Below are 16,018 nucleotides of genomic sequence, written 5' to 3'. Positions count from 1 at the left end.
CACTACATGTTAGGTGGTTTACATCATACATGGTTAAAGTTTTGTGGGATGTTAAGCCCACTAGTTTTGAATATTAGGATCATGCTATGGATGAAGAAATGGCTGCACTTGAGACACATGACACATGGGATTTGGTGCCTTTATATGAAGGCAAGAAAGATGTTGGCTAAAAATGGGTATAAAAAGTGAAGCATAGATCATAATGGAAAAAAACATGGTATGGCTCAGTGTATAAGTGCTTTCTTTGAATCTCTCCTTTGCTTAGGTACCATGAGGGTGGGGAATATCTCTTCCACAATCCCAATGAATAGCCGACTTATTCCTTTTCTTCTCTCGCTAATATTTATTTTGTGCTTTCCAACACATGTAGTAGCCTTTATAATTGAGTACCCACTTGTACCATCGTCACTAAGAGGGCATAATGAAGAGGATAAAAACATCATAACAAGTTGATAAAAGGGGTGGTGAAAAATAAGGTTAACGATAGAGGGATGACATGAAAGATGATAAGAATGATGATAGGAGAGGGCTTATTTGTACAATGATCACTTGGCCAAACCGAAACTACACAGTTGGTTTGGGGAGTCAATTCATGCACCTTCTACGGATGCCACATCACACATTACGATAGATCAAGTTTGCACTTGATTATGTTTTGTTTTATGTTTTAGGTATATAGTTGAATTTATATGGTTACATGGATGCAAATTGGGCTAGTAGTATTTTCGACAAGAGATCTACTAAGGGTTTTATGTGTTCCTTTGGAGCATTGTTGTTACTTGGAGAAGTAAGAATCATCCTTCAATTGCATTATCTAATACTAAGGTAGAGTATAGGGGCGTTGCATGTGATTCAATTGGTTAGGAACCCAACATATCATATGTGGACCAAATACAAAGGTCCACCACCATTTCAATTGGGAGCGTGTTACAAATATTTTTTCCAAGGTCTTGGAAGTTGTGAAGCTCTACCACTTTAGGACTATTCTTGGAGTCCATGAGCTCATGTTGAGCTACTATATTGTAGATTGAGTCTTTTTGTATGAAAAAATAATATTTCATCCCTACTTCTCTATGTATTGAAGTCTCCATTGTATGTGTCTATGTGAATGCACATGCACTCAAGGTTGTTTCACAACTCTCCCCTGTTGTTTCTTTTCATGATCCACATATGAGTCATCAAGTTTCGAGTATTGATCATACTACTCTTTATGAAATGTAATTGACAATTTAAATAGGTTAGAGCTACTTTGTGCTTTTTTAAAAAGGATAAATATAAAATATCAATTTAATATTATTTTAAATATTTTTTGAAGTACTTCACTCTACATCGAGGTGAAATTTCTTAGACAATCCAAAAGTGAGGCTAACTTTTTCCCAATGGAGATGTAATATTCCCATAGCCCATGGGACCCCCCTTTTTTTAATAATTAAACTTAATCAAAAAATTTTAATTCCCTTCCCCCTGTTAACACCGTGAGTTGGTAGAGGGAGGGGGAGATGAAGTACGTGAGGATGACGGCGAATTTGCGGGACAAGAGGGAGATGACGTGGTCGATGGTGGAGCTACCGAAGCAAGTGACGATCATGATCAAGTCGATGATGGAATCTATGGGGAGGGAACGACACACATGTTGTTATAGAATCCAAGATACACGCTCGACTTTCTTATATACTTAAAATATATATGGCGAATATTATGTTGGCACAGAGGGAGAATAGATGAGAGAAAAGAAAGATGTAGAGAGAGAGGTAGAGAAATTGGCAACACACTAGGGACTGGAAGATGGGCCAGTCCCCCCCTTGTGGAGTTATATTATTGACAAGGAGCAAGCTCCTCCATTACACATGAGCCAGTTCTTACTTATAGATATTGGAAACAAGATCACGGTTCCTTGCACGGTATACAACTGGCTAACACTTGCACAACTTGGGAGTTGGCACCTTTTGATCCTTCTTGAGTCTCCTTCTCTCCTACACAATATGTGCAGGGATCTCCTCTTGGCGCTTAATTTCAGTAGAGCTTCCACAGTACTTGCACTTTCTCTTCTCCTCTTGGAACTTGATTTCGGCAGAGCTTCCGCAGCACTTGCACCTTCTCTTCTCCTCTTGGAACTTGATTTCAACATAGCTTCCGCAACACTTTAAGAGGAACTTGATTTCGACAGAGCTTCCGCAGTACTTGCATCTTCTCTTCTCCTCTTGGAACTTGATTTCAGTAGAGCTTCTGCAGCACTTGCGTGTTCTCTTCTCTTCTTGGAACTTGATTTCAGCAGAGCTTCGACAGCACTTGATTTTAGCTGGGCTTCCATAGCACTTGCACCTTCTCTTCTCCTCTTGGATACATGCAAAGTGATGCTTCATTCACCTCCCCCTTACACCCAAGGAGAGCCTCCTCTTTTATAGGCTTTCAAGAGCTTCTCTTCTTGGAGAGAGAGTTGAGTTGATCTTCACGCAAGATGTGGTTGTTCCACTTTGCAACACTAATTTTGAGATCTCTTTGTGCATTGTTTGGATGAAAAAACGTCCAACACGAAAGTTGTAGATCTTGTTGTTTCCGATAATCCCCAGGGCCCGTTTTTAGAGATCATTTTTCTATTGCGAGATATTTTAAAAATGGATTTTCCAAAAAAATAGTTTTTAAAACTGTACTCTTAACTTGTGGTCCATGCAACCACCTTGAGTTATAGATAAGGAGAGTTCATTGTATTGCCTTGGGCCTCAACCTTAAGATTGAATTCCACACAAAAGCTTGTATCATTTTAGACCTTAGAAAGAGAAAATCACTTCTCTCCTCACTTCTAGAGGATTAGATCTCTCGTCTTTCTTAGTGAGAGAATTCCCTCTCTCGTCTTTCTTAATGAAAGAAAAGACCTTAAACCTTGACTTGTAGGGGAGAGGATGACCCCAAATGAATGCAATGCTCATTACACACAAGTAAACATTTCCAGGAGTTCCTAAATATACACATAAGTACATATACACAATGCTAATGCACTTCCTCTTCTTAGAACTCAATCCATCTTCATTTATGTGTAACTCCTTGGTTCTTGTGTACACTTACACTTGGCAGACACTTCGTTTTCCCTTCATAACTTGTACTGCCTGTACTAGATATCCCCGTCATAGTGCTTTGATCACCCCATTAAGTGATGCACTAGGAATATTGGTCTCTAAAATGTCTCAAAATTTATTGCTTATTATGCATTCTCTATTTAATAAATTCATGTCAAGAAATTATGAGACCAGTATTCCTAATGCATCACTTAATGGGTTGATCAGAGCACTATGACGAGGATATTTGGTACAAGCAGTACAAGTTATGAAGGGGGAAAGAAGTGTTTGCCAAGTGTAAGAGTGTACACAAGAACCAAGGAGTTACACATAAATGAAAATGGATTGAGTTCTAAGAAGAGGAAGTGCATTAGCATTGTGTATATGTATTTATGTGTGCATCGAGGGACGCCTGGGAATGTTTCACTTGTGTGTAATGAGCATTGCATTCATTTGGGATCATCCTCTCCCCTACAAGTCAAGGTTTAAGGTCTTTTCTTTCATTAAGAAAGACGAGAGAGGGAATTCTCTCACTAAGAAAGACGAGAGACACGATCCTCTGGAAGTGAGGAGAGAAGCGATTTTCTCTTTCTAAGGTCTAAAATGACACAAGATTTTGTGTGAAATTAAATATTAAGGTTGAGGCCCAAGGCAATCTAATGAGCTCTCCTTATCTATGACTCAAGGTGGTTGCATGGACCACAAGTTAAGAGTACAGTGTAAAAAGTTATTTTTTGAAAAATCCATTTTTAAAATAACTTGCAATAGAAAAATGATCTCTAAAAACTAGCCATGGAGATTATCGAAAACAACGATATCTACAACTTTTGTGTTGGACATTTTTACATCCAAACAATGTACAAAGAGATATCTCGAAATTAGTGTTGCAGAGTGGAACAACCACATCTTGCATGAAGATCAACTCCACTCTCTCTCCAAGAAGAGAAGCTCTTGAAAGCCTATAAAAGAGAAGGCTCTCCTTTGGTGTAAGGGAGAGGTGAAGGAAGCATCACTTTGCATGTATCCAAGAGGAGAAGAGAAGGTGTAACCTTAGAGTATTGTCATGATGGTGTAAAATTCTTTCAGGCACAAGGAACTCTTCTGTTTCTTCTATGTCAGGTAAATCTTCCTTGATTGGTTCCATTGGAGGTTCTCCAATATAGGGACGTAGCAAACTTATATGGAAAGCATTATGAATGTTCCGATGACTTGGTAGATCCAAACAAAAAGTCACACCGTTTATCTTATCTGTGATCTTGAAAGGGCCATAATAGCGATTAGAAAGCTTAACCACTTTACCCCTTTGACCTTTCTGCTTCTTCAAGCGAGCCTTCTCAAACTTAAGAAGAACATACTATCCCAACTTGAGATCTAACTTACGACGATGCTTATCTGCTGCAAAGATTTTATCCTTCATAAGAAGAATGGCTGGTAAATGAGGCTTACCAGAGATGATCTCAAAGGGTGTCTTACCAATACTAGAGTGCATCGTATTATTGTATACAAACTCTACTAAAGGCAAATACTTTTCCCATTCTCTTTGATTATCAGAGACATAGGATTTCAAAAGGTCCAAAATAGTAGAATAAGCACTTTCACTTTGCCCATCCGTTTGAGCATGATAAGAGGATGAAAACTTTAACTTTGTCCCAAGGTTCTCGAAGAGAGCTTGCCAAAAGAGAATGGTCATGTAGGGATCTCGATCACTTATAATGGACTTAGGCATACCATGATGCTTGAAAATATGAGCAATGAATAGCTTAACGATATGATCGGCTTTGATTGTCTTTCACACATGTATAAAGTGAGCTTGCTTATTGAAATTATCAACGATAGTCCAAATTGCATCATTGCCTGCTTGTGTGAGAGGAAGCTCCATGATAAAGTCCATGGCTATATTTTCCCAAGGCTCATTGGGAATAGGTAATGGCTTCAGTAGACCAGGTGGTTTATGCCTGTCATACTTTACTTTTGTGGCATATCTTGCACTCACAGACATATCTTTCAATGTGAGCTCTAAGAGTGGGCCAAAAGAAATATATTTCCAATGCTTGAGTAGTGGGTAGAATACCCCTATGTCCAGCATAAGGAGATGCATGTGCTTCATCTATTATCTTGTGTCACAATGGTAATGCTACACAAATTGCTTGATGATGATACAAATAACCATCTCGAATCGAGTAAGGTGTAATCGACTGACCTAAGTTAACCTGACCTAAGTTAAGCTAATCCCATATGGTTGGGAAGTCGGAATTAGTTGAACTTGTTATGGTAAATAGTTGTGATTGCATTCACTTGAGATTGCCATGATAAAGCATCTGCTACCACATTCTTAGTTCCAGATGTGTGAAGGATTTGAAAATAAAACATAGATAAGAAATTTGCCCAACGCATCTGTTTCTTTGAGAGCTTCTTCTGAGTGAGGAAGTATCTTAGACTTTGGTGATTTGTTTTAATAACAAAATTTACACCAAGTAAATAGTGTTTCCATACTTGAAGAGCATGTATCATCGCCATAAGCTCTTCTCATATACTGGAGCATGTAGCTCATGGTCCTTGAGGCGTCGGCTCTCAAATGCTACTGCATGATGCTCTTGGTTAAGTATAGCTCCAATGCAATCCCCAAAAGCATCACAGTGAACTTTAAAAGGTTTTTGAAGATCCGAAACTATGAGAATTGGATATTGAGTCACAAGAAACTTAATTCTTTCAAAGGCTTGTAGTTGCCTTGATCCCCAGCAAAAAGGCATTTACTTCTTAGTAAGGTCATGTAGAGGAGATGCAACATACGCAAAACCTCGTATAAACCTCCTATAGTATGAACATAGGCCCAAGAAACTTCTAACTTCATGTACAGAAGTAGGTGTAGGCCATTCAACAATGGCTCGAATCTTCTCAAGATCCATTCTCACCAAATTGTGAGAAACAGTATGGCCTAAGTAATGAATTTCCGAAAGGAAAAATTCACTCTTCTTAGCATTGACCTGTAGTCTATGCGCACATGAAAAGAACCGTCTTTCTTTTGAACAAGTAAGACTGGAGAGCACTATGGAAAAGAGCTAGGTTGAACTAACCCTTTTTCCAACAATTTGTTTACTTGTGTTAGGATCTCATCTTGGTGACTTGCACTTACTCGGTAAGGCGGTTGGTTAGGTGGTGAATTGCCTGGGATAAGATCAATTGTGTGATCTTCTGGGCGCTCAGGAGGTAACTCTCCTGGGAGTAAATCACTAAAACAATCTTCATATTGTTTAACAAAATCATGTCTAGCTTGATCAATTAAAGGGAGGGGTTCTTTTAAAGTGTGAGACTTAGAAGCATGTGTTGGTATTGAGTGTTAATTAGAGGCACCAAGCTCCCTTGAATCATTAGTTTCTTTTGACTCTCTCACAAAAATCATGTATGCAGAAATAACTTTCTTCATTTCTTTAGAAATGCTAACATGACTAACCATTGGCATAGGCCAATCTCCAGCATTAGTAATGAATACTATGTTTCGACCCTTGAATTTAAATGCAAGGGTCTTCTTAACAAAATCGAAAAGAGGTCTAATCTTGTAATGCCAAGGCATGCCTAAGATAACATCACAGTTACCTATGGGTGCAAGTAGAAAAGATTCTTGGCCGCGGTAATCCCCAATTCTAAGATTCAACTTTTCTTGAATAGGAGTAGAATTGGTTGTAAGTCCTTCAAATGTGGAACCTGATCCAATTGGTGTTCCCAATCGATCTAGTGGAATTTGTAGCCTTTCAATAGTATCTTTTGTTGACACAAAATTATATGTGTGACCCTGGATCAAAGAGTATCAAAACTCGTTGATTATTGAGTGTCCCCCAACCCTTTAAGAGTTGTCTTTTCTTCTCATTTGAATGAGTGTTAGCTTGCACATCCGGAATAGAATTTGAGGATGGCGAAGGAGGATCTTTAACCACATTTTCTTCCTTTCTTTTGTGAGGACAATCATGTTTCATATGCCCTAACTCACCATAAAGAAAGCACCTTCCTTCCTCTTTGTATTTTTGTATCTCAGAGGGTGAGAGATACTTGCGCTTCTTCTTATTACCCTTCGGCTTTGAATATTGGCCATGGGTAAAGGTAGGCCTTCTTCGATTAGTCCTGTCTCTTGGTTGATCATAGAGCTGCTCTTGTCTAGCTCTATAAGAACTCATCTCCAACTTTCGAGATGTACCAGGTGTATACAAACTTTGAGCTATGATGGCAGACTCCATCATGCGTATGCCTAATTGATAGGACATGACAAAGGTTGGTGTATGCTCAAAGAGAAGACAGATCAAATCAACCCAAAAGCATCCAATGCAAACAAGTATCTATCAAGAGCATAGACATGTAAGAGATCCTATTCTCATCTACTCAAGAAGCTCAACTGCATAAACCACAAGGTTTGTAATATCCAAAGATAGCATGAAGCTCCTACTAGCAAAAAGATCTATGTCAATCAAGCAACCAAGCTCAAAGATAGCATGTGAATACATAAGGCATCATGGAGCCAAGACTGTATATCAACGGAGCATCCAAAGCAAGAGATCGGTCAAGCATCACCTATAACATCCAGTACATCATGTAATAGTCAATGCCAAATCTCTGACAACCTTGAATAAGCATTCAAGAGCTCCAAAGCACGCAAATAAAAGCCCAACTGAAGCTCCAAGTGGCAATCAAACATAGACAATATAAGGAGCATGCATTTCTGACATATGTGTCAAAGCATGTATTGAAGGGTCAAGCATAGACCATAGGCATAATGACTGTCACAAAGCATGCCACTGTAGACCAATGCCAATCAAATACCAACCAAGATGGAGCTCGATCGTCGAAGCTCAAAAGGAATTCTAGAGCAATACAAGACATGTGCCAACCTCCGTATACATCCATGTAGTCATATGAGGTGCCTAGGAAGCACTCGTGTGCTCAATAGGCATACATTGACCAAAACGGATTCAGCCCTGGTTATTACATCAACAAATTCACTATTAAAGTTAAGTAAATAAGTCCTCAAATCAAGATCAAAGCCACCTCAAAGCATGAGCATATAATATACCAATGTACTAGCATCAATGGTATACATCAGTAGTGCATATAGAACACCTGAATCATGGCCAGGAGCAATAGGCATATAAAATCCATGTTAAAAGAGGTTTCACCCTATTGTATAAAGTAGTGAATACACTGTCAAACCAAGCTATTTTAGTACCAAAATTAGCTCCAAATCTAAACCATAACACATGCATAGCATTCTAATAGATGTCGACATCACCCCAACATAATCGGGCATCATAAGACCAACAAAGCTGACCATAGAAGCATTAAATAGAGTATTGCCCTATATTTCCAGCTAGCAAACCTAAGCCAAAACAGAGTAAATGAAGTGGTTAAATCATTCCAAAATCAACTCCAAGCAATTACATAGCATCCCCGAATATATAAGCATCAACCGCGCATAATCGGGCATCATCCAACCAATGATAATGAGTGTAGATATCAAAGATAAGAGCTGCCCTGTTTTATGACAATCTATATGGTCCAAAATTGAAGCGTAGCCTCAAATTGAATGCCAAGAGTGGAAGGATCAATACCAAGTATCAAAACCAAGTGGATAAGTGATGGCATGGTTACCCAATGAAGAAGATATGCGGTAGGAGATGAAAAACGTGAGTTATTGCTTAAAAAAGGGCTTGTTCACACAACGTGATGCTGCATTAGTAGATTGAGGCCTATGGGAGGTTGCTCCAACTTGCTCGAGAAGACTCAAAGAGTGCCCAAGAAGAGTGCAACCGATAGGAAGCTCGAACGGAGTGGCTATGGCTGCCAACAAAGGCATGAATGCTGTAGGTATTCGAATGGAAGTTGAGAGAGTGTCAAACCAAGCTCAAGCTCACGAAGAAGAAGGCTCTAATACCAGTTGAAGGGAGGTGAGCCCTAAAGTGGAAGCACAAGTAGGATCAATAGCTATAGTGGAAGGAGCAAGAGCAAGAGAGAGAGAGAGAGACACAATGTGGGAACTCCAACAATCACAATATATGTGTCCAACCTTCCTTTTATTTAAATGTCACTAAAAGAATAAAGAATGAAGTGACAGTGATGGGCGCCCATCGCTTGCAGTGTGCATGTATGGGTAGTAATATTGTCAATATAGTAATACACAGGCGGCTAGGTAGAGGCACCTTAACCCCCAACAAGACTAAGTATTTGCCATAGTAAAAAGCAATTGCCATACTACACTATATATGGAATGAAGAATCTCAAAGGGAACTAATGACTTTTTGATCCTTTTGATTTGCTTCAACTTGGTAGGGGTCCATGTTAGGCATATTTGCAATCATTTTGTAGGTGAATTAGAGTTATAGCTACAATATCATCATTGAATACATTCTCATCACATTTGTACTCCCAACAAACACCATGAATTTTTTAATTGATTCTCATCTCATCTCTGTCATTGCTTACACCACAATTACTTCTTTTGTTGTTTGAACTCTAGGAGATTAACTATACTATCTACCTACCTTGGTAGGATTCTATAGCACCATCACTGTTTTAATGCAACCATAATAGGCCCACCTCAAAGGCTTGTTAATCCTTGGGAATTAATCTTTTTCACATTACAAGGGAATCTTTGCTAGCCTTTTGTATAAAAATAATAGTTAAGAAAACTAGAAAATCTTTAGCCAAAAGTTGCACATATAATTATTGAAAACTCTTCCTCTCAACTCCAAGAAATTAATTAGGAGTAATTACTAGCAATAATTCTATAGCCAAGTTTTCACTTGCCATCGTACCATTGTAAAAGCATATGCCCTTATGGAAATGGCAATATAGAATATAAGATCAAATTTTATACTCCTTTGATACGTTTGATAGGCAATATAGACTTGATTTTCAAATATCGACAAAAAGTAGCATAAATTTTGATACTTCTTTTTTTGACCTTTTTTGAGTTGCCTTGCCATATTGATTAGGCCTATAGGCCTAGTAAGGCTTGAGAGCACATAAAGAAGATGCCGTGCGAGATAGGATACAAGTGCAAAATGATGGAAACCTGATCTCTAAATCTATTAGATGCATGTGATTTAATGGATTCGTGTATAGATGTATGATTGGATAGGCAATGGGATCAATAACCCATAGCTCACCCCGATTGGTAATGTAAGTATAACTATGTGATTGGATAGTCATGTCATCTTGAACCTCAACTTACATTAATAACTTGAACCCAGACTTAGAAACTACGCGATGTGATTGGCTAACTCATGATATCACTCGCTTTCAACTTCATACTAGTAATAGAAGTTTGAATTCTACGTTAGAGTCGACAAAATGTTATGGCTATATCAATAATATAGCTATGAGTGGCGAGAAGGGATATGCTGAGGCGAGCGTTTATGGGGATAGGAAAGCTAACATTAGAAGGGGGCCAGTTGTCGCCGAAAGGGATCAAAGCAGCTCTGAGAGAGAGAGAGAGAGAGAGAGCTCTTAAGCGGTGTGCCTGTGTTGTTCGAGAGAGAGAGAGAGAGAGAGAGAGAGAGAGAGAGATAGAGAGCTCAAGCAACTGTCCTGTGGGTTCAATCTGAAAGAGGAGATAGTATCGATTCTGGTTCAATCACAGAGAGAGAGAGAGAGAGAGAGAGAGAGAGAGAGAGATGGAAGGCGACAGTGGCCCCAAGTTTGTGAAGTTGCCTGATGGGCGGCGCGTGAGCTATCGCGAGCTCGGGTGCAGTTCCGAAGAAGCCAAACGCTCCCTCCTCGTATTGCACGGAATGGGTTCCTCTCGTCTTGCTGCCATGCCAGGTCTCTCTCTCTCTCTCTCTCTCTGCTGTCATTTTATGTGTTCTGCATCCATGTTCCCATGTCGTCCTTGCCATGCATGTTTTACATGATCTGGGTGTGACCTACACGTAAGGAAGGAATTTCTGGCTCTATTCATGGTGTCATTTGAAGTGTGTGTCTTTTCTTTTAAGGCCAAGTTCAAGGCGTTTTTGACCCCATGTCTTACGATCACAATCTAAACATTTTTGCCCTAGTTGCGATCATACTTGGAAATACCATCCATCGTTCATCGTCAATTTATGCATGCTCATCATCATTATGTTCGAAAATGTAAAGGTGTTGGTCCTTATCACCAAGCATTCCAAGCCGAAAATTGTTTCCTAAATTGTGTAAAAATATCCGAAAGCAAAAACGTATCTACCACCATAAGTTTCTCATAGGATTATGGATATCCACAGCAACCAAGCTGAGATTAGTTGTTAAGATATTGAAATTTACATAACACCTTGGGCAAAAATTGTGATATCAAAGAACAAGAAAAAGGTTTAGACCTTAATGAAAAAATAGATGAGATGGACTTAAATATTTCAAACTTAATGGAAAACAAATGGGGTGGTTCTTTCTAAGAGAGATCTAACTACTCACCATGCTAGTTGTAAGTTGTAAGTTTGTTGTATTGGTTTTATTCAAACATTAGTGGATTATGAAGAAAGGGTGTAATTGAAACATGCCTGTAATGTAATCATGCAAATACAAGCTTTCCAATTTGTATAAACAAAATTAATGTGATCAGTGTGGAACTATGTTAGCTTAGCACTATTGGTTGTTTCTTCCCATGTGTTTAGTAACTTGCATTTGTAGTTATTGGATTGGCAATTTTCAAATGTGTGTGTGGACAGGTGTCTCACTAGAGTTGTTACAAGAATATGGTGTGAGGTTGGTGGCAATAGACAGGCCGGGCTATGGCCAAAGTGATCCAGACCCACATCAAACATTAAAAAGTTCAGCTCATGATCTAGAGGTAGTGATGGATGAGGCCAAGTTAGGGGAAAAGGTATGGTTATTAGGCTTCTCATGTGGTGGAGCCTATTGTTACGCTGCATCAATGTATATCCCCCATCGAATTGCTGGCATTGCTCTATGGTGTCCAATTGGAAACTATTGGTGGAAGGTAAAAATTTGAATGTTGTTTATTTTACATGGTGAGAAAAGATGATCAAGTTGTCATTTTGAATGTTGTTTATGTTACATGGACAAAAATTGTCTTGTTTTCAAGAGTGTGTAACTTTATGCAAGACGAAACCTATTGAATTCAATCATGTTCTTTTGTACATCTTTGTTATGCTAAATAAGTTTCAGATTCTATGATCTTGCCTCATTTTGTCATGATGGTGATTGGTGCACATCTTGTTATGATGAACAAGTTTCAAATTTTATATTTTTACCTCATTTTGTCATGTTGTGATTTGTAAGGGAGTTACACAACAGGAACACGAGGCAATGTTTACCAGGTTGTCACGAGGTTGCAAGACATTGATACGAGTTGGTTCCAAGTTGCCATTTTTTGTTTTGAGATGGTACGTGCGTGTTATGATAGTGCCAATGGCAGGTGCACATTGGGTTCGAAATTGTCAGAGAGAGCTTTGCCTTGCAGATAGAAAGCATCTCCAACTCCCAGAGGCTGCTGATTTAATGTTGAGGTGTGTTTACTTTCTTTATAATTGATGTTATTTTACCTACTTGATTTACATGGTTTCTCATTATATAGTGAAACTAGGAATCCTAACCTAAATGGTTTTCCATTTATCCTTTAGTAGGGTGGTGGTTATATTTTCATGGTTCTTTTTGAAGGCGGTGGCTATCTTTTCATGATTTATATGTTTCCTTCAATAAGATGGTTGTTATCTTTTCATGGTGGTTGTGTGAATCATTTCTTGTCCTTAGTAGGGAATCCTAATTTCAAATGTTTTTGTGAAATATTGTTTTTGCTCTCTAGGAGTCCTAATTTGAAGGGTCTTTGCGATTTGATGTTATCATAGTTTATATTGATATGTGTTGTATATGCATTACAAGCAAATGCCTTGTTTATGATCCAATAAAATGTGGCATCATAAAATTTTGATGAGGTTAGTAGTGATTTTTTCTGTGTGCTCATGCATGTGCGTGTATTTTTCCCTTAAAAATTTAATTTGTTGTTTGTAGGGATAATACAGAATCATTAGTTCCACATGGAGGGTTTGGTATGGCTAGAGATATGCATCTAGTCCATAGAGATTGGGGATTTGAGGTAGGGGACATTGGAAACGTATTCAAGGGACCCCTACATATTTGGCAAGGCACAGATGATAATTTGGTTCTAGTTGAGATGCAGCATTATGTCAAAAAGCAACTTCCAGACATTGTCCAACTACATGAGCTTGAGGGAGAGGGCCATCTATCATGGTTTTGTTTCAATCACGATGCCCATGTTCAAACATTGTCCACTCTCTTCAACCATTGATCTCATCAATGAAGACTCTTAATGATAATTTGGTTCTAGTTGAGATGCAATGTTATGTTAAAAAGCAACTTCCAGACCTACATGAGCTTGAGGGAGAGGGCCATCTATCATGGTTTTGTTTCAATCATGATGGCCATGTTCAAACATTGTCCACTCTCTTCAATCATTGATCTCATCAATGAAGACTCTTAATAGTGATGATGCTAATAAAGATTGTTCTATAAAATAATAGTTGTTTTTTGGGTAGAAACATTAAATTTATAATGAATAGTGATCGTTTTAAACTTAAAAATAATTTTATAACATGAGAAATTTTTGGACTAAACCAAAAATGAATAGTATGGCATGTTTGTGTTTGTTTTTGTGCACAATAATTCAGCTCCATGATGTGGTAGGGCAGTCCACTCTCTTCAACCATTGATCTCATCAAATTAAGCCTCTTTTAATAGCGTTCATAATAATAAAAGCTATTCTATGAAATAGTAATTGCTTGTTTTGGGCATTGAAATAACTTTATAGTGAACATGGATTGTTTTGAGATTAAAAATAGTTTTGTAACATGAGAAATATTTGGATTAAACAAAAAATGAACAGTATGGTATGTTAGTGTTTTTCGTTAATCGTGTGTTGCATGGTTTGCAAGCTCGCGAGGTGTAGCCTTGGCGAGGCTAGGCCCACTAACCACAGTGGTTTGCAAAACTTGTGAGACTATGCCTAGATCGCTTCACCTTTGTGAGAGCAAAGGGAAGCAGTCGTGCAACCACACGACTTCCTCCTTTTGCACTCAACAAATAAAAGTGTGTGCTTCACACAACATAATGATGTGCTTTGCATGTATAGTGCATGCTATGGTGGCTTGTTTGTGCATGTGGATGTGGTTCTCTCTCTATATGCATTTGGATATATTGGCATGTTCATAATAACATTGCTTTGTCAAAACGTATTCCACCAAGAGAAGGCCATTAGGCAATAGTGACACCAAGTTGTAATGGCCTTTGGCTCCCTTCTTCACACCTAGCTACATCCCATTGTCTTGTACTAGTCCTCCTCATTAAACATAGATGTAGATTTAGCTTGAAGCTTGATGAAGATTAAATTCAAAATCTCACCTAGTTTGTTTATGAAATCATAATGACTACTATTCACTCTTCCCTCTAAAGGTAGTCTATTTGCCAACGATCTTGATTTTCTTCTAGCAATGTCTTGATCATCTTGTGGCATTTGAGTTCTAGCAATGTTTCAAGTAGATTGCAATGTTTGGGAAGTCAAGATGTAGGCCCTCAATAGAAGCGAAAAGTTGGTATTCAAAATTTGTATGTGAATATTTTTAGGATAATGATAAGCGTAACATATTAGATTATATACAGTATTATGATTATGCATCCATGTGCTTGACCTTGGAGGCATTAAAGCATTGAGAGATTTAATTGAATTAAAGTGAGGAGGGTAGCTATAATCTTGTAAACAACATAAATTGCTTTAAAAAATAATTTAGATTTATGTGAGTTAAATTGGGCAATGAATCTATGGATGTGTGTACAAAAGGTTAAACATTATGATTTTACAAATCAATGAATATTTGTAAATCAAAGTCAATGATTCACATGATATAGAGGACTTGTAATAAATGGCAATGTGTGGGTTCGATGATACATTACAATGGACTTGTAAAACCTAGAGTGGGTTATCCAAAAGTTTCTAACTATGATTAATGCTTATGGGATGGGTACTTGTTTAAATGGCCAAACTTGTGTAGAATGGATGACCCTTGCATATTGACATGTTAAGCACTATTCTTCATATGCTAGTGGCAATATAACATTTTTTGGTTTCTTGCATAAATGCTATATTTCCATGACACATGCAACCTTTTTAAATTCCTTGCATAAATGGTATTGTAAACTTTTTGTTTAATTAAAATAAGGATATATATATATATATATATATATATATATATATATAGTAAAAAAGAAAGAAGAGGAGACGGAGTGAGAGAGAGAGGGGGAAAAGAGAGAAAGAGAATTATAGAGAGAGAATATATAAAATTTAAGAGAGAGAGAGGAAAAGAAAAAAGGAAATGAGAAGACAGGGGGAGAGAGAGATAGAGAATCTTACTACTATATTATTTTAGCTATAGGTTCGGAAAGCCCCAAACCTCCAGAGGGCTTCCTGAACCTACCCCCTTTTCCAAACCTCATTTCTTTAATCAAAACGCCATCCCCTCCTCTCTTTCTCACGTGTAATATCTCATTTTTTCTTCCCCTTCTCTTTTTTCATTAAAGCCTCCTCTCTTCACCTCCCCTTTTAAAATTAAAACCCCCTTTTCTTTTTAATTAAATTCCTCCCCCCTTTCCCCCTCTCTCTCATGTGTAGGGCCTAGGTTTTTTTTCTCTCTCTCTCTCTCTCTTTTAATTAAATCAAACTTATTTTTAAATCAAAAGTTTCTCTCTTTCTCTCTCTCTCTCTCTTAGTTAGATTAAAATTTTTCACACACTTTGAAAAGGAGATAGAATAAAAGAGAGAGAGAGAGATAAGAAGAAGAAGAATGATAAGAAGAAGAAGACGAAGAGAGAAGGGGGAGAAAGAGGAAAGAGAATAGTTTTTTTTAATTAAACATTTTTCTTCTCCCCCTCTCCCCCTCTCTCTCATGTGTAGGGCCAAGGTTCTCTCTCTCTCTCTC

The 16,018-nt window shown here is 38.0% G+C and overlaps 1 protein-coding gene across 2 annotated transcripts; it reads left to right on the top strand.

The window, feature by feature from the left end:
- Positions 1–10,438: 10,438 nt before the first annotated feature.
- Positions 10,439–13,536, top strand: LOC148038231 (uncharacterized). Of its 2 annotated transcripts, XM_087675394.1 has the most exons (5): positions 10,439–10,859; positions 11,738–12,009; positions 12,312–12,349; positions 12,448–12,538; positions 13,041–13,177. In XM_087675394.1, exons 1-4 carry the CDS (start codon positions 10,712–10,714, stop codon positions 12,494–12,496), a joined length of 507 nt encoding a protein of 168 aa, XP_087531520.1. In that variant the 5' UTR covers positions 10,439–10,711; the 3' UTR covers positions 12,497–12,538; positions 13,041–13,177. The 2 variants fall into 2 exon arrangements, with proteins under 2 accessions (XP_087531520.1, XP_087531519.1); XM_087675393.1 differs by having other exon boundaries at positions 12,312–12,538; positions 13,041–13,536.
- The last annotated feature ends 2,482 nt before the right edge of the window (positions 13,537–16,018 follow it).

This window comes from Lygodium microphyllum, chromosome 3 (genome assembly GCF_053477565.2).
Source record: "Lygodium microphyllum isolate KBCC chromosome 3, Lygodium_microphyllum_v1.1.10, whole genome shotgun sequence".
In the NCBI taxonomy this organism is placed as follows: domain Eukaryota; kingdom Viridiplantae; phylum Streptophyta; class Polypodiopsida; order Schizaeales; family Lygodiaceae; genus Lygodium; species Lygodium microphyllum.
This window is presented reverse-complemented; position numbering and strand designations above follow the sequence as displayed.

Bases quoted from the DNA above. Each gene is read 5' to 3' on its own strand.
- LOC148038231 (XM_087675393.1), top strand. From the start codon at position 10,712: ATGGAAGGCGACAGTGGCCCCAAGTTTGTGAAGTTGCCTGATGGGCGG. The intron at 10,860-11,737 runs GTCTCTCTCTCT...GTGTGTGGACAG, and splicing joins TCGTCTTGCTGCCATGCCAG to GTGTCTCACTAGAGTTGTTA. The intron at 12,010-12,311 runs GTAAAAATTTGA...GTGATTTGTAAG, and splicing joins TTGGAAACTATTGGTGGAAG to GGAGTTACACAACAGGAACA.